Source organism: Pelophylax lessonae, assembly GCF_965119305.1.
Source record: "Pelophylax lessonae genome assembly, chromosome: 2".
Taxonomy (NCBI): Eukaryota; Metazoa; Chordata; class Amphibia; order Anura; family Ranidae; genus Pelophylax; species Pelophylax lessonae.
In genome coordinates this window covers 327,448,186-327,467,177 of record NC_138769.1, presented here as the reverse complement: position 1 = coordinate 327,467,177, position 18,992 = coordinate 327,448,186, and the positions used below count along the sequence as shown (strand labels likewise).

The following is an 18,992-nucleotide window of genomic DNA, read 5'->3' as shown; positions in this document are numbered from 1 at the left end:
TAGACCATGGCCGTGGCATTGTCCAAATGAATTTGTACCGGACACCCCTGAAGACGAATTGTCCAATGAGCCAGACAAAGACTGATCGCTCGGATTTCCAGAACATTAAATCGGCAGTCTGGACTCTGCCAGAGTCCAGACCCCCTGAGCACATCTGTGCTGAGGATGTCTACTGACCCAGACAGGCTGGCATCCGTGGTGACAATGGTCCAGTACCGGGGGAGAAATGATTTTCCCTGTCGCAGTGCCAGAGAGCCACCTCTAGAGACAGGTGATCCTAGTCCCATTTCACCAGAAACTCTTTAGCAGGGATTTTGTGTTGAACTGTGCAATCAGACCGCCTAGAGGGTGAACACCATTAGGCCCAGCACTCGCATGCAAGCCCGGAGGGATGACCGTCTGCTGAACAGAAGCTGAGTTTTTCCAGAGGAAGAAACACACTGGCTGAGGCTGAATCCAGAGTCAGACCTAGATAGTCCAGTTTTGGTGGACAGAACTAAAGCAGACTCCTGAAGGCTCAGAATCCAAACAAACTCCCTCAGAGTTTGCAGCGCAATCTCCAGTTGTCCATCAGAGCAGTCGGAGACTCTGCTCGCAGAAGATGATCGTCCAGGTACCCGAGTACTGTGAACCCTCAGACTCAAACAATGCCAGCGCTCTCGTAGCCTGACCCAATAACTTAGCGGACCCACATGTCCTATACCAGGGAGGTCCATGGGTCCGGAAACCAGTGAGGATGTCCTTCCCCACCCCAGATACAGGTGAGGACGCCCCTACATGCAGCATCAGCCTTGTTCAAAGGTCTGGAAGAGCCAGATCGTACTTGCCAGACCAGGTCCTCCTGGAACCTCCAGTGGAGGCCCTGACTTTTGATTCCTTGGTCTTGGGACCCTGAGGGATGAAAAAAACCTCTTATAAGCGGAGAATGGCTCACGTCTACGATGGGGCTCCTTGCCCTTGGTAGCCTGCGAAGAGGAGTACTCTTCCCCCCATGGGGGAGACCCTTAATGAAGTCATCCAAAGAAGCTCCAAACAGGCAATCCCCTACTGAGTGGAGATCAGATAAGGCCTTCTTAGAAGTCTGGTCCACAAACCAGTATTTCAGCCAGATTATAAGCCAAATGACCACTACTGATGCAGACAGCCTAAAAATCAAAAGGAGCCGCATCCAAAGAGGCATCACAGATAAACTGTAGCCCCTGGACCAACTGATCTGCCAGCTCCGCAAGACAGGGGGAAGCAGTTTCCCCTCCAGGTCCCGGCGTAAAATTTTTATTTGTACTAGTTAATCTATGCACAGGTAGATTTATTGTTGTGGTTTACTTAAAGGAGCAGCGCTGACACTCACTATTCTGTTCTTTTCAATAGTAAATACCGGCCTAAATGCCGAACCAGCCACAGTGAACATATGGTGGGCCAGAGCCTCCGCCCTCCTATCAGCTGGATATTTAAAGGCCGGGGACTCCTCAACTGGAAAGAAAGTAGCTTTATTTAACCTGGAAACCAACTAGTCCACTACAGGTAGGACCGTCCACCTTTAAATGCAGCTAATCTTCATAAGAACACCGCAAGCAAAAAGCACTTAGGAACCACTGCGTTTTGGACACAACCACTGTTTTGTAACAATGTTGCCAAACTAAGTGGAAGAGAGAACACCCTCATCACTTTGGAGGGCCTATGGATGCCAAAAGGGACTGGCGCCTCCAAAGCAGCATCAGCCGCAACCTCCATTGTTAAAGTGTCACGCACTGACACAAACAGTGCATCCACCAGCGCCTTTTCATACCCGGCTATAGGAGCAGAGGAATCATCCTATCTGAGCACTCAGGGTGCGTGGACGCAGACACAGTAGGGTTGCTATATACTAAGCTCATCCGGAAAACATAATCAGGGGAGGCCGCCAACTGTGATCCCGCAAAAGGGACACCGACCAAGGGCCCACGAATGGACCACCTACTGGACCCTGCAACAAAAAGAACAAGAGGGTCGCCCTGCGAGCCCACCATAGAAGGCATAATAGGAAATAGCCCCTTAAAATGAGGCCGCCCGCCGTGACGCAGAGGCAGAGCACCCTGATGGTTCCCCAGTGCTTAAAGGGGCAGCTGCCCCACACAATAATGGTGGCAAGCCTGTCAGAATCAGGAGTTGTGTCTGTCAATGAAAGAAAGAGAAATACTGATTTTAACTTGTAAAACCACAAATGTCAGAAATTGGTCTGGTTAATACAGTTTGACCAAGCAAATCCTGTTTTGCGATTCGGCACTGCGTGACTTTAAACGGACAATTGCGCGGTCGTGCGACGCTGTACCTAAATGAAATTGACGTCCTTTTTTTTCCCACAAACAGAGCTTTCTTTTGGTTGTATTTGATCACCTTCGTGATTTTTTATTTTTGAACTATAAACAAAAAAAAATGTCAATTTTGAAAAAATTAACAATATTTTTCACATTTTTTTTTATATGAAATGCCCCCCCCCCCCAAAAAAAATGTAAAAAATCAAAACGTAACATTTTAGGCCAATTTGTTTTCTGCTACATATTTTAAGTAAAAAAAAAAAAGCGCATTTTGATTGGTTTGCGCAAAAGTTATTGCGTTTACTAACTAAGGGAAAGATTTATGTAATTTTTATTGTTTTTTTTTTTACTAGTAATGGCGGCGATCTGCGATTTTTTTTGCGGGACTGCGACATTGCGGCGGACAGATTGGACCCCTGACTAACATTTTTGACACTTTTGGGGGTACCAGTGCTATACATATGCACGGTTACTGTAAAAATGACACTGGCAGGGAAGGGGTTAACTTTATTAGTGCTCAAGGGGTTAAGTGTGTCCCTAGGGGCGTGATTCTAACTGTAAAGGGGGGTGGCTTGTGATGTAAACCACAGACATATGATCCTACATAGCAGGATCATATGATCTCTGCTGTTACACCAGGAAGAATGACAGGCGGCTTTGTTTACATCACCCGCCTGCCTTTCTCCCTCTCCAGCGGGAGATCGCTAGTGGCCGGCGGACATCGGAGCCGCCGGTCACTCGCGCAGGGATGCCCATGAACAAGCGGAAGCGCGCCGCGGGCTCGCCCCCCCCTCCGCAGGCTCCTGGGCGAGCGACGTAGTACTACGTAGCTTTGCCCAGGAGGGGCTGAATGCCGCAGTAAATATACTGTGGGCGGTCGGCAAGCGGTTAAAGGGTAAATGCTCTCAAAACGCATTCATAAATTTCTGACTATACTTGAGCAGAGCAAAATACCAATGCCAGACTATTTACAGAAGCCTTTAGAGAGACTCAGGACTATACACTGATTTACCAAAGCTTTTCTGTAGGTTTCCTAGTTTTGCATTTGGCATACTAAACAAGCTTGTGAACAGTTGTACATCAAACATATAGAGAGTTACCGCCGCTTCAAGTTTATGTGGTATACAAAACTTCACATGATTCTGTAAGATGCATTAAAAAGCTAAATAGCAAACATATTGAAAATCAAAGAAATTATATGTTACCTGTACTAACTGTTCTGTGTGCTGGTGCAATTCTTCGAGTATAGGCAGTGTTTGCTCCGGAAGGCAGTGCTCAAGAATCCTCTGGATTACCCTGCAACCATACGGATGCGTCGAGAGTGCAAACACCTGCAAAAACCAATGATTAATTGAAAATATACCTGTGTTAGGGAAACGTACACATTTTTAATAACTGTTGCAAAATTGTGTTTACACCATGGTCCCTCCATGTAAACTGACCTGACTCTTGAAGGCATCAATGATAAACTGCAGAGACTGTGGCTGGACACATTCTATACACTTTTGTACAACATGATTTCCATTTTGGTCCTTAACACATTTCAAAACGTGCCCATCCAGTTCTCGGACCATATCATTCTAGAAGAGAAAAGAGATGCAGTCACATACAGTATGAACAACAGTTTACAAAAGGAAAAAAAAACGTACCACTTCCCGCAAACCGACATAACTTGTACGTCGGCTTGAAGAAGTGGTTTTACCAGAATAATCCCTGCAGCTGCAGGCATTAACCCGATACCGTTTTTTTAGAGCCGAATGTCGGCTTTCAGGAGATAACAACCGATGCGGCTCAGCAGCTGCTTGCCTGTTATCTCAGCGAGCGGGAGGAAACGTCCCTCCCTCCACGCGGCTCTGTCCGGGTCTCCCGTCCCACTGGCTGCCAAGGGCTTTGATTAAAAAAAAACAAAAAAAAACCTGTCAGTATTCAAAAATGCTGATTTCGACGTTTTGAATACTTTGAAGTGTAGTGGAAGGGTCTGGGGTCTTTTAGACCCAAGATTCCTTCAAAAAGAGTACCGGTCACTGCCTTATACTGACAAAAGGGAAGTTTGCATACGTAAAACGCGCCCGCAAATGAAACCAGTGTTCAAATTACACGAGATATCGCAGCAATCGTCAGAGCAAAAGCAATAATTCTAGAAAAAGACCTCCTCGAACTCTAAACTGGTAACAGTTAAATTTTTTTAAAGCGTCGCCTAAGGAGATTTTTTTTTTTTTTTTTTAAGTACCATAGTTTGTCGCCATTCCACAAGTGTGTGCAATTTTAAACTAACAAAAATTGGGCTAACTTTACGGTTTAGTTTTTTTTTTTAACCACTTGAGCCCCAGAAGATTTTACCCCCTTCCTGACCAGGGTTTCTTTTTGCGATTTTTTTACTGCGTGATTTTAACGGACAATTGCGCGGTCGTACGACGCTGCACCTAATTGAATTTCACTTCCTTTTTTCCCCCACAAACAGAGCTTTCTTTTGGTGGTATTTGATCACCTGTGCGATTTTTTCATCATGCGCTATAAACAAAAAAAGAGCGTAAATTTTGCAAAAATAACAATATTTTTCACATTTTTTTATATGAAATTCATAAAAAAAAAAAGTAAAAATCTAAATTTTTTAACATTTTCAGCCAATTTGTTGTGCTCTACATATGCACTGTTCCGGTAAAAATGACACTGGCAGGGAAGGGGTTAACTGTATTGGAGAGGGAGGGGTCAAGTGTGTCCTAGGGGCGTGCTAACTGTGATGGGACATGGCTACTACTGTAAAAAGTAGAACCGTCTGATCTCCATTTTTACACAGGGGAGAATGACAGGCGGCTTGTTTACATAAGCCGCCTGCCTTTCTCCCTCTCTACCGACGATCGCAGTGTGACCGGCGGACATCGGGTCCGCCGGTCACACGCACAGACTCCTCAGTGAACGAGCCGGGGCGGGCGCGCGCCCGCTATTGGCTCACAAGCCGGTCACAGGCTAGTGACGTATATATACACGTCACTTTGCCTGGCCGGGGCTGACCGCTGCAGTATATCTACTTGCAGCGGTCGGCAAGTGGTTAATTCAGTGAAACTTATTTTTTCCCCAAAATATTGCATTTGAAGGACTGCTGCTCAAAAACTGCCTGACAAAAAATATTGCAACGACCGCCATTTTGTTCTCCAGAGTCTTTGCTAAAAAAAAAAAAAAAAAAAAAAATATATACATACACATATATATATATATATATATATATATACACATATACATATATACATACATACACACACACACACACACACACACACACACACACACACATATATATATTTATAATGCATGGGGGTTCCAAGTGTTTTTCTAGCAAACAATACTGATTTTAACTTGTAAACGTGTCAGAAATAGGTTTGCACCTTAAATTGTTAGGTTATGACTGAAGACAGGTTTAATTTTAAGCTAAATTGTAGACATGCACAGCAATGTGTATCTGGCAGACAGTCACAAATCCTTCCATTTGGCAGCATTCTTGATTCTTCTAATTTTCAGCACCAAGGATGCCTTGCGTTACATTGTGGTTTTTCAGGGAGGGAAGGGCCAGAGCAAAACGACTGAGGAAAAGTTGAGAATATCTGGAAAAGCTCTTCTGCTTGTCCTAAGGATCTCAGCAGCTTTCTTTATGCAACTTCGATAAATGCCTGTGCTCATTATATTGCCTTTTACATTGAGTAAGTGGTTCAACTTAATTGCATGAGTAAAAAATGAAAAAAAAATAAAAAGTACAATTGCGACCTCCTATTAAAAAAAATGTGCTGCAGCACTTAAGATGAAGTGCATACAGACTTACAGCTTTCTCTTAGTCCCCTGTAAAGCCCCACTAATACTTCTTGAACCTGCCAGTGAAATCATGCAGCTTCTTGAAATGGGGTAGCAACAAAGATGAACTTCAGAGCAAAGTTACCACTTCTATGTAGGCTGTGACTGCTTGCACTACAGTGCAAAGAGAAACATCTTCCAGGGGGTGAAGCGATCAGTTTGGTCACTGCTGATTTACAAGCCTTTAGCTTGCCGATAAGCACCTGGCAAACACTAAATCCTCCCCACTGCTTTCTGGATATACAGCAATGCCTCTCATGCTGAAAACCCTCCCACTGTAAGCGGCAGTGTCTAGGAAGGGAAGCATGTGAAATACAATATGAAGGACGATTTAAAGGAGGATTTAGCTCAGTCATGGAAAGTAGTTTACTGTATTAGGCTTGCAAATCACATACTAACTAGATCTAGTACATGTTTAGCCTGTCAAGCAGTAATCTTTAGTCGTAATTTAATGTAAAATGTAACCATGCAAAAACAAAATTTAAACTAGGGGTCAACCGACTATCAGAGTGGCCGATTATTAAGGCCGATACTGATTTGAAAAATTCTGACTATCCGTCAGAAACTTACCGATATTGGTCAGACCTCCCCCTGTCCCCGCGTGGCGCTTACTGCAATCTCTGCCAATCTGCTCCTCCGGATACCATTTAAAGCAGGGGTCCCCAACCCCCGGGCCATGAAGGCTGCTCTTTCAGTGGCACAGCAGGCAGCAGAGAGATGACCATCTCTCACTGCCCATCTCACATCACTGCTGTTTGGCCCCTACAGCAGGGCCGCAAAGGCTGCTCTTGACAAGCAAAGATATAGTCAAGTCATCTCTCACCGCCTGCCAGCATGCGGAAGTTTACCTGCTCGGACGCAGGGAGATAAAGTGTAAAAAACGTGTATTACAGTGCAAATGAATACTGTAAACCTAAATTCATGTAGTGATAAGCTTTCAATGGCGTATATTATGAGGATATATCATAGAGCAATTGTATTATTTAAAGTCTATTGTGGAAATATAGCAAAAATACAACTAAAAATTCAATGAACGTGCTTAGTTAAATAAACTGACCACTAGATGGCAGTTGTATGACAGAGTATTACAACTCTGTGAAGACGTCAGTGTGACGAAACTAGTAGAGCGGGGCTTAGGATGCTGAGAAAGACACCGCAAACAGCTAGCAGGACACCAGGGCTGGAGACGGCTGGGAGTTTCTTCTACATTTATTTTTATTGCCGTGAATCCTAGTGTCAGGTTGACACAATGTCATGTGTAACTATTTATTTAAATAAACGTTGTTCTTTTGTAACAGAGTTACGCTATGTCGGATTTGTTTCTCTCCTCCTCCCTAACATAATCTCCCTATCTCTGGGAGCACTATCCCTGGTGGAGGATATAATCAAGCAAAATTGCTCCCAGATAGTCATGTGGAGGTATTATACAACCAACAGTGGAGTCTATTAAAAGTGAGTTTGCTGGGTTTTTCCAGCTAAAGTTCTGGTGAGTCCATTTAGAGAGAAAGCCTGCAAGGATGGTGGGATCTTCACGCGTGGACACCAAGAGCACTTTATGATTTATATTGGCACAAAAAAAATTTTCTTGAAGCATTATATGGACTGTTTATGGGACTAGATTGATTTCTTTACAAACAGTTTAATTTTTTATATATATTTTTGCATCATATATCTCGAAGGAGGGTCAGTTTTAAGTTTTGTTGCACACATTGGTACAGGGTTATAGTAACACTAATATTTTTGTTTTATATTTTTTCAAATTATTGATTATTTTTATACAAGTCATTTCATAGATTTTTGCAGTATAGTCACTTTAAACTTACTCTGTCATACAACTGCCATCTAGTGGTCAGTTTATTTAACTAAGGACATTCATTGAATTTTTAGTTGTATTTTTGCTATATTTGCACAAAAGATTTTAAATAATACAATTGCTCTACGATATTTTATTCTCATAATATACGCCATTGAAAGCTCATCACTACATGAATTTAGGTTTACAGTATTCATTTGCACTGTAATACACGGTTTTTTACACAATTTCCAGCGTGCAGGACTGTTTTTATATTTTTGTAAATGTTTATACATTTTACCAAACTAGGTTAACTAGCTGGTAGTTGGTGTCTCTAGGTTCCATTATACATCTCTGCATCTAATATAGATGCACTGGCACTTTAAATTATTACAGATTGATTAAATTAGTCCAAAGAAATTTTTTTAGCCAGAGTTGGGTCTAAATAGAATTTGCGCTAGTTTTATTTTTCATACATACATATATATATATATATATATATATCTACAGTTAACCAGCAGCATTTTTTATTGACCCCACTTATATGTAAGGCGATGGTGGCAGGCTGCATCCGGGGGGGGGGGGGGGGGGGGGAGGTGTTGGTGGCAGGCTGCATCCAGGGGGGGGGGGGTGTGTGGAGGGCAGGCGACGGTGGCAGGCTGCATCCGGGGGGGGGGGGGGGCACGTGACGGGTGACAGGCTGTATCCGGGGGGGGGGGGGGGGGGTCACGTGACAGTGACAGGCTGCATCCGGGGGGGGGGGGGGGGGGGCAGGCGACGGTGACAGGCTGCATCCGGGGGGGTGTGGCAGGCGACAGTGGCAAGGGGACAGGCTGCATCTGGGCCGGCAGGTGACAGGCTGCATCTGGGCCGGCAGGTGACAGGCTGCATCTGGGCCGGCAGGTGACAGGCTGCATCCGGGGGTGGGGGGTGGGCAGGCGACAGTGGCAAGGGGACAGGCTGCATCTGGGCCGGCAGGTGACAGGCTGCATCTGGGCCGGCAGGTGACAGGCTGCATCCGGGGGGTGGGGGGGGGGTGGGCAGGCGACGGTGTCAGGCGGCACCCGGGGGGGGGGGGGGGCAGGCGACGGTGACAGGCTGCATCCGGGGGTGTGTGGCAGGCGACAGTGGCAAGGGGACAGGCTGCATCTGGGCCGGCAGGTGACAGGCTGCATCTGGGCCGGCAGGTGACAGGCTGCATCCGGGGGGGGGGGGTTTTCAGGCGACGGTGACAAGCTGCATCGGGGGGGGGGGGCGCAGGCGACGGTGACAGGCTGCATCCGGGGGGGTGTGGCAGGCGACAGTGGCAAGGGGACAGGCTGCATCTGGGCCGGCAGGTGACAGGCTGCATCTGGGCCGGCAGGTGACAGGCTGCATTCGGGGGGGGGGGGGGGGGTGGTCAGGCGACGGTGTCAGGCGGCACCCGGGGGGGGGGGGGGGGGGGGGCAGGCGACAGTGGCAAGGGGACAGGCTGCATCTGGGCCGGCAGGTGACAGGCTGCATCTGGGCCGGCAGGTGACAGGCTGCATCTGGGCCGGCAGGTGACAGGCTGCATCTGGGCCGGCAGGTGACAGGCTGCATCTGGGCCGGCAGGTGACAGTGGCAAGGGGACAGGCTGCATCTGGGCCGGCAGGTGACAGTGGCAAGGGACATACTTTTTAGGCCATTTATCTATGTTTTGGGAAGCCATTTAATAACTTATTTTTCAAGCACTTTATTTTTCCTAGTTTTTTGTGTTTAAAATTTTAATAAACATAAAATAAAAAATTTAAATTGTGTTAATTTTTCAAAACTTTAAGGCCTCATGCATACTGAAGGTTATCAAAACATCAGTAGACAGCTGTAGCTGAAGGCGGCCTTTTTTTTTTTTTTTTACTTTTTTGCAGTAGCGATGTTCAGCAAAACTATACTCCCAGAAAAGCTTATGACTCAAAAACGCTGATAAACACAGAATAGCCTTTTTTCGGCGTTTAAGCTTTTATCAGAGTAAGAGCATTTTTACAGCTGAAAAAGGCCTCTTAAAACCCACTAGTTCTGGGGTTTTTTTCCCAGTCAGAAAACACCCTTGCTAAAAACTGCTGATAACAGCCTATGTGTGCATGGAAACATAGGATAACATGCTGGGGAGTTTACTGGCTGTAGAAAAAGCATCCGACACCAAAAACAGCAGCTGTAAAAACGTCCAGTGTGCATAAGGCTTAAATGTACAGATTATCGGCACCTGTTAGCTATCAGCCTGAAAGGCTACAGATAATCAGTATCGGCCCTGAAAAAAACGATATCGGTTTAGCCCTAATTGAAATAAAAAAATATAAAAAACAAATATGTTCACAACATACATGTCTGCTTTTTTAACCACTTCTGGACCTGAAGGATTTACCCCCTTAATGACCAGGCCATTTTTTACGATATGGCACTGCGTTACTTTAACTGACAACTGTGCGGTCGTGCGATGTTGTACCCTAATAAAATTAATGTCCAATTTTTCCCCTTTTGGTGGTATTTGATCACCTGTGCGAGTTTTAGTTTTTGCACTATAAACAAAAAGAGCGACAATTCCCAATAATAATAACATTTTTTTTTTAAAAAAAATCTAATTTTAGACCTTGCATTCTGCTACATATTTTTGGTAAAAAAATTCCCAATAAGTGTACATTGATTGGTTTACACAAAAGTTATTGCGTCTACAAAATTAGGGAAAGATTTAATTTTTATTTATTTATTTTTTTACTAGTAATGGCAGCAATCTTTAGCGGGACTTCGACATTGCGGCAGACAGATCAGACACCTAATTTACATTTTTGGGGGGACAAGTGACAATACTACAGTAATCAGTGCTAAAAATATGCACTGTTAACTGACACTGGCAGGGAAGGGGTTAACACCAGGGGCTATCAAAGGGTTAAATGTGTCCCGAGGAGGTGCTTTCTAAATGTGGGGGGGGGGGGGGGGGGGGGAATGCATTTACTGAATGAACACCGGGAGCTGTGTTTCTTAATAAGAGGAACACAGGATTTCTGTGTTCATTGCTGACAGAACAGCTGTTCTGTCTCCACTGGTAGCAATCGTGGGTGCATGGCGGCAATGGCGGCCACCGGACCCACTCATTGGCTTCCCCTGTGACGAATCGGAGCGCGAACCCACTCGCGGTCCCACGAAGCGATGTACAGTTACGTTGTTTCGCGGGACAGAGCTGACCTGTCGCAGTATATGTACTGCTGGTGGTCGGCAAGTGGGTAAAGTTGTGTATGATCCTCAAATAGCCAGTTGTATATGATCCTCAAATAGTCTAGAAAAGGGTTCATGCACGGGAAGATAAAATATAGCCACATATATGGTCGTAAAAGCATAAAATATGCCTATATTCATAGTGCCCCTGTGGTGTATTTCTGACAATATCACGTTTCTACAAATACACTGTGCTCTTGTAATGTTATGTAAGCTCACGGATGTATTTTCCAAAATGCAAGAGTTGGGCAGTTGGGAAATTATGTCCATGCAATTATGAGCACTGGTGTTTACACAAGATTACAGGAACACAACACATTAAAATAATTTCCACCAATACTACAGACTGCAACTTAGGAAATGCCACTCCCAGTAGAAGCAAAAACAGCTATGTAAGGTTGACTTACGATGACCTGCTGGTCAGGTGGGATGAATTCAAGCGCTTTCTGAATTACCCGACATCCATACATCTGCAAAGCCAGGGAAAGAACATGTCCACGAATTCTTTCTGCAAGTGCCAACTTCTGTTCTAGACTTCCAAACTGCAAAGGAAGCAGATGAAATGCCATGTTCACTTGTGTTAATCAACAGCCTAGATCCCTGGTGCCCAAACTATAGCCCAGGAGCCACATGCGGCCCCTTGGTATTTGTTGTGCAGCCTCTGGACCCCAGCAATCTGTATTTGGAACACCAATTTATATAGAAGCAGTGATCTCTACTAGCCTGATAGAACATGTCCTCAGTGGCTCACTGTCTTCTGTAGCTTGTCTCCAGTCTCCAACCAAACCTGTAGCATGTCCACAGTCTCTGCTCATAGTTTCCTCTAGTACGTCCATAGTCTGACAGCCCTGTATAGTATTACATATAGTGAACCCTATGTGTAGCCCTTTGTATATACCAGGATTCACAGTTGAGGTCCCCTACACTTTGCACCAGGGTGGATAAAAATCAATGATTAAAAAAATAATCTGATTTATTTTATATTTAAAATCTGATGTTTTTTCTTTTCTTTTTAACAAATGTATTTTATTAAAATGCTTTTGGAGTAAAAATCTATCTAAAGATAGTTTTCTATTTAGGATAATTAATAATTTAGTTTATTCAGCATGAAATGGAGCTTAGTTATGTAGCATAAGGCTGTCCATTCTGCAAAATCTACATTTTTGGTAAACTCATTCAATAAATCAAAGCTCTGCAAGCTGAGATAACATGCACTGTATTGATGCATTCGCACAATTTCACATTAACTACCAGCAAAAATTACATTTAAAAGAGAACCTGTCATTTTAGAGCCATCATGACAACGTTTGTTAGCGGGCATCCTCTAACCTGCTGCCGCCCCGTCCCTCCTTGTTGTGTCACTGCCATTTAACAAGCCGTCCAATTAAAGTGAATTGGACAGTCGGTGAGTCAACAGCAGGTCAGAGGAGGAGCCGCTGCAGGACAGAGATGACATTTGCTCTTTAAAAATTATGGATTTAAATCAAGCCTTTTTACTAGCGATTTAAATCAAAATCAACCCTGCTTTGTACAATGACAACCACTGGCCTAGGTAGTGATATTTAACCACTTGCCGACCGCTCACATTGAGCGTACTGTGGCAAAGTGGTTCGTTATCGTCCAGCGACGTAGGTCTTCGTCGCTGGACTCCTCCCCTTGTGGGCGGCGCGCGCGCGCCGCCGTAGGCTCGCTCCCGCTGTATTCAGTCACAGCGGGAGTCGGCCCAGGGGAGGAGCGGCGGTGATCACCACAGTCTTCCCCAATCGTCGGGGATCGAGTGTGGAGATCCACCCGCTTGTGTAAACAAAGCGAGCGGATCTCCTAAGTGACAGGCAGTGACAGATTGCAGGATTCAGCATAGCTGAACCTGCGATCTGTGCATGTCACACAGTCCCCTCCCCCCACACGTCAGTAAGCACCAGGCATACATTAACCCCTTGATCACCAATAAAAGTTAACCCCTTCCCTGCCAGTGTCATTTTTACAGTAACAGTGCATATTTATAACACTGATTACTGTAGTAATGTCACTGGTACCCCCAAAAGTGTCAAAAATGTCAGCCAAGGGTCCGATCTGTCCGCCGCAATGTCGCAGTCCCGCAAAAAAAAAAAAAAAAAAAAAAAAAAAAAAAAAAAAAAAATCGCAGATCGCCATTACTAGTTAAAAAAAAAAAAAAACAATAAAAATGACATAAAATTTCCCGTAGTTAGTAGCTGCGATAACTTTTTTTTTTTGCGGGAATTTTTTGGGGGGAATTTCATATAAAAAAAAATGTGAAAAATATAATTTTTTCAAAATTGTCACTTTTTTTGTTTATGGCGCAAAAAGTAAAAATCGCACAGGTGATCAAATGCCACCAAAAGAAAGCTCTATTTGTGGGGAAAAAAAAAGGACATAAATTTAATTTGGGTACACCGTCACACGACTGGGCAATTGTCCGTTGAAGTAACGCAGTGCCGAATCGCAAAATATAGCCTGGTCAGGAATGGGGTAAAATCTCCCGGTCTTAAAGCGGGTTAAAAATACGCTCATTGAGAATTTTTTGGCAAAGACATGTAGCTAAATACAGTTTGGCCTAAATATTATGACAAAAATTTAATATATTGGATATTTTTTAACTGTCAAAGTAGAAAAATTGTCGCTTTTTTTTTTATTAATACCGCAAAAAATGAAAAGCGCAGAGGTGATCAAATACCACCAAAAGGACGGAAATTTAGTTTGGGTACGGCGTTGCATGACTGCACAATTGTCAGTTAAAGTCGCACAATGCCGAATCGCAAAAAGTGGCCTGGACGTAAAGCAGGAAAATCCTCCGGAGGTAAAGTGGTTAAATGTACTGAATAGTATGTTCATTCCTCAAAATCTAGAATCTCCAACCAGATTTAACCACTTGCCAACCGCCTGCCGGCTTTTTACTGCGGCAGGGTGGCTCGGCTGCGTACAGTAGTACTACGTGACTGGAGTGCATGTAGTTTCAGGGCAGCGCTCCTGCTGTGTCTAAACACAGCGGGAGGCGGGCCGTGGGAGGAGAGGCGGCGATTGCCGCCTTTCTCCCTCGACCACCTGGGAAACGGAGAGAAGACCTGCCTGCTTATGTAAACAAAGCAGACGGATCTTCTCTTAGACAGGCAGGGACACATCAGCAGTTTTTCCCAAAATTTTCGCTATTTTTTTGTTTATAGCGCAAAATCTAAAAACCGTAGAGGTGATCAAATACCACCAAAATAAAGCTCTATTTGTGGAAAAAAACAAGGACATCAATTTTGAGTACAGCGTCGCACGACTGCGCAATTATCCGTTAAAGTAACGCAGTGCCAAAACGCAAAAAAATGGCCTGGTCATTAAGGGGGCAAATCCTTCCGGGGCGGAAGTGGTTAAGGGTGTCCATGCACCCTGAAAGCCATTTAACTGGAGCTTCCGTGTTTTTTCACCAGGCCACACCTTCCAAACATTAGGCCACACCTTCCAAACATTAGCAGTGTTGAGGTTCGGTGTTGTCACTCACACCTCCTGGAAACATCAAAAGCTGTGAGCAAGGTAATTTTTTTGTTTTGTAAAACCTTAGGTTATTTTTTTTTTGCAGGCAATTTGGTTTTGGTGGTGGGGGGCTGGCAGTAAATCAGAACTATCTGCTTTAATGACAAATATGAATGATAAGAATTTTAGATTTAAAAAGTTATATTTTGTTGGTAAGTGAATTCAGATTAGATAAATGCTAAGAAAAGAAAAACTACCTCAAAAAATTTCTGTATGACGTAGTTTCCAAATACATCCACCATCAACTGATAAGCAGCTTGTAGGATCTCATTAAATACCAACTGTCTCTCCGCTGGGGTTGCACGCTCCAGCTTCAGCTGGATGAACCTGATAAACAGAAGTACAAATATAGAAAAAAAAAAAAAAAAAAAGAGGATTTAAACATACACTAAAAGTGAGAACAAAAAGTAAAAGAAAAAAACACCAGCTAAACCCCACTCCCCCCAAGTTCTTGATAAAGAGGAAAGGTTAAATCTTGTGGCCTGTTGGAAGCTTTACCCCCACTTTGTCACAGTGAACCAATATTCTATTGCTCAACTTCAACTATCAAGAAAGCATACATATTTTCTGCAACAGAACTGTCCTGCGCCCAGTAACAGGCGCCTTAAAGTGGATGTAAACCGGATTCATGAAATTTGACCTAAGCACAAATATCTGCAGTGTTTCAGCATTATAACTTCTGACAACTGAGATAAAACCTGGCTGAAATTGGTGTCTTGGGAGGTTGCCTTTAAATGGATTAGCAGAGAGCTTGTCTTGTCCCAGCACAGCTCTGCAAGTCTCTGCCTATGTGGAGTGGGGCTATGTGCCTTTCCTCCAATTGGCTGTCTTAGATGTATGCCAAGAATCCACTTCCAGTGCTTAACAAGAAGAGAAAATATCTCCAACATGACGTGCACTTTCTAAAGAATATATAAAGCTGAAGACAGCAGATATGCATGTAAAATGTAGGGAGATTTGTTTCATCTCTGTGCATCACCTGAGGCTGTTCACTTCACTGGTATGTGAGGGTTTACATACACTTTATTGCATTCTCCATAGCCAAATCCACTGAATTACCTAGTGTACAGCTATTTTTATTTAAGAAAACTCGTCTGTTGCATTGTCTTTTTACCGGTATTTCTGCATAGTTATTTGAGGGACACAGCTTAAAAGGAGAAGTTTACCTTTACAAAAAAAAACTTTTTTTTTGCATGTAAAAAAATACGCACATTTTTGTAATGGACCTGTAAAGCATTGCACCCACGATCAACAGAGTTTGTAACAAAAGGTGAACTTATCCCAATAGCAAAAAAAACTTGCACTGGCACTTCAAAGAGAAATGGACTCTAGGAACACAGAAACTTGAAGTCCAGTCTCTGAGACTATAACCCATCCCACCTGTTCAGTTTCACTTTGTGTTCAAAAGAGAATGGATGTTTCGTTCTATTCCGCTATATTTTTTCCTTAAATTAGAAGTTTCTACTAACAGCAACTGGTAGATTCAGGCCAGATATTAAAAATCCTGCAAGTCTCTGCAGTTAGTGAATGAGAGCAGGTACTGGTGTTCTCTCAATGCGCCACAAGGGTCCTGCAGCCAGAAGGGACTACCAGTTTGTGTTCCAGATAAGGAGGGACTCCTTTTCTGGTCAGAGTAGTATACTTGGAGATTCTCCGCAGGATTCTCATGACCAGCTGTGGCATTCTCAGCTGTCCACATCTCTAAAGACTTACTTGTGAATAACTAAAGGCATGCACCTGAGGCTTTGTGTGTGCAAGTGCCTGTACCTAACAGGGCACTGTATGAAGGGGATGAAGACCTATTTCTGGGCATATGTATAAAGTTTTATACAGGTGATTTAACATAACAAGCAGGGCATTGTTCTTCCACAATGGGAGGACACTATTTAAATCTCAGGCTGTGCTTTTATATTTTTTTCTGGTAATCTGCCAATATTTATTTTTGAAAGTCCATTTTAAATATTCTGTCTCCTCCTCCCGAATTTTGGGGGAACGTTATTCCTTTCTCTAAGAAAAATTGTATTTTTGACCTACCATAAAATCCATTTCTCTGATGTTCATTGATGGACACAGCTCCTGGTATTCATAACCATTGGCTTATACTGCCCCCCTACAGGAGTAGGACACTAGGCAGAAAAAAAATTCTGGCTATATCCATGGGCAGTCCCAAAGGGGTATACTCCCTCTCTCTGCTATAGCCACTCAGTTTTGTAACAAGCAGTGTCAGGAGAATAATAACTCCACAGAGGGGTGGGTGCTGTGTCCGTCAATGAACATCAGAGAAATGGATTTTACGGTAAGTCAAAAATCCCATTTTCTCTTTTGTTCAGTGACGGACACAGCTCCTGGTATTCATAACCTAACCATTGGGATGTCCCAAGGCAGTGTTAAACATGGGGGGGTGGTAACAACCAAAATATTCCCAAGGCTAAACATTATCCAACCAGGCAACAAGGGCTCAACCAAAAAGCCTGAGCCCAAATAAAAACAACACCCTCAAAAGAGGATCAGGACCACTTAAACAGCAGCCTGAAACCTTCTGGAAACCCATCTGGAAATGGTCAGAGGAAGGAGACAATCCTTTTTGAGGTCCATCTGTGAGCACAAAAAGAGAGACTTCCTGAAAGACTCCGTAGCTGCCAGGAACACCCTAATTGCCTGGACCACATCCAAGACATGCAAGGCAATTTCTTTCAGATGTTTAGGCCTGGACAATAGGGAAGGCAACACAATGTCTTCATCCAATGAAAGTCAGAGACAACCTTAGGAAGGAACGACGAATGGAGGGGGAACCAACCTATCCCTGTGAATCACCAGGTAAGGTGAACGACAGGACAACGCCGCCAGTTCCGACACCCTGAGTGCATAAGTGAGAGCCACTAAAAAGGCAGCCTTCTGGGACAACGTAAGGGGAAGCTCCAGAATGTTTTCAAAAGGGAGGCTTCTGTAGAGCAGAAAGCACCAAAATAAGATCCCAAGCTGCAACTGAGCCCGCACTGGAGGAACCAAAATGTTGGACACCCCTGAAGAAAAGGTACGCGCCAGGGAGTTTGTAGCCAAAGGTCGTTGGAAAAAGACCGCCAAGGCCGACACCTGGCCCTTGATGGTACTCCAGGCCAATTTCTGTTCAACCCCCCGTTGAAGGAAGGTCAAGATCCGAGTCGCCGAGAAGGAGCGAGGAGAAACCCCAAGAGACTCACACGATGCAATGTACATCTTCCACATATGATGGTAGATCTTCCTAGAAGTAAATTTCCTAGCTTTCAACAAAATAAGAATCATAATGTAGAAATCACAGACAGATAAACCCCTATCCTTCAGCACCTGGCGTTCAACAGCCAAGCCGTCAAAGCCAGCCACTGTAAAGCAGGAGAAGATCAGCCCTTGGGACAGAAGGTCCCACCCGAGTGGAAGCTTCCAAGGAACATCGGCAACTAGCCACACCAGATCAGTGTACCAAGCCTGGTGAGGCCAGTCTGGAGCTACTAATATGACCGGAATCCCTTCTGCCTCAATCCTCCGTAGAAAACTGGGCAGAAGCTTGAGAGGGGGGTGTAAATCAGCGATACTGACCCCACGGGGCCACCAGCACGTTCTGAGGCATCCGCCAGAGGATCCCTTGACTGAGCTACAAACCTCTGCATCTTTCTGTTGAGCCGAGATGCCAAGAGATCCACCTCGGTGGTGCCCCACCAGAGACAGCTGATGAAACGCCTCTGGATGAAGGGACCACTCCCCTGCAAATTTTCGACTCTGGGAATGTGTTCGGTGGAGGGGACTGGCACAAACCATTCTGCCCACATTAGAATGCCGGCTACCACCAGGACTTATTTGTGCCCCTTTGATTGACATAAGCCATGGCCGTGCCATTGTCTGATTGAATGCGCACTGGACAACCCTGAAGACGATCCGACCAATGATCCAGACACAGTCTGATCGCTTGGAGCTCCAAGACTCTTCCAAAGTCCAGATCCTCTGAGCAGAATGCTTGCCAGGACGCCTCCCCAGCCAGACAGGCTGGCATTCATGGTGACAACTGTTCAATACAAGGGGATGAAGGATTTTCCCAGCCAAAGCACCAGAGAACTAAGCCACCATATAGTCGTTCCCCGACTAAGCCGGATCTGATTTTCCAGAGACTGAGGAGTCTTGTCCCATTTGGCAGAATCTCCCTTTGCAGGGATCTCAGGTGGAACTGTGCAAACGGAACTGCCTCGAAGGTAGACACCATCACGCCCAGCAACCGCATGCAAGTCCAGAGAGACGACCATCTGTTGGATAGCAGGAGACGAATTGCA

General features: G+C 44.5%; 1 protein-coding gene across 6 annotated transcripts in view; it reads right to left on the bottom strand.

Moving 5' to 3' along the window:
- The window catches only part of PUM1 (pumilio RNA binding family member 1), a 137,418-nt gene that overhangs the window by 20,335 nt on the left and 98,091 nt on the right, over positions 1 to 18,992 (bottom strand). For all 6 annotated transcript variants that reach the window (XM_082247703.1, XM_082247704.1, XM_082247705.1 and 3 more), the window contains exons 16-19: positions 14,892 to 15,021; positions 11,565 to 11,699; positions 3,737 to 3,874; positions 3,500 to 3,625 (exon numbers count right to left, since the gene is read on the bottom strand). In XM_082247703.1, coding sequence (XP_082103829.1) covers positions 3,500 to 3,625; positions 3,737 to 3,874; positions 11,565 to 11,699; positions 14,892 to 15,021 — 529 coding nt within the window. The remainder of the gene's footprint in view (positions 1 to 3,499; positions 3,626 to 3,736; positions 3,875 to 11,564; positions 11,700 to 14,891; positions 15,022 to 18,992) is intronic.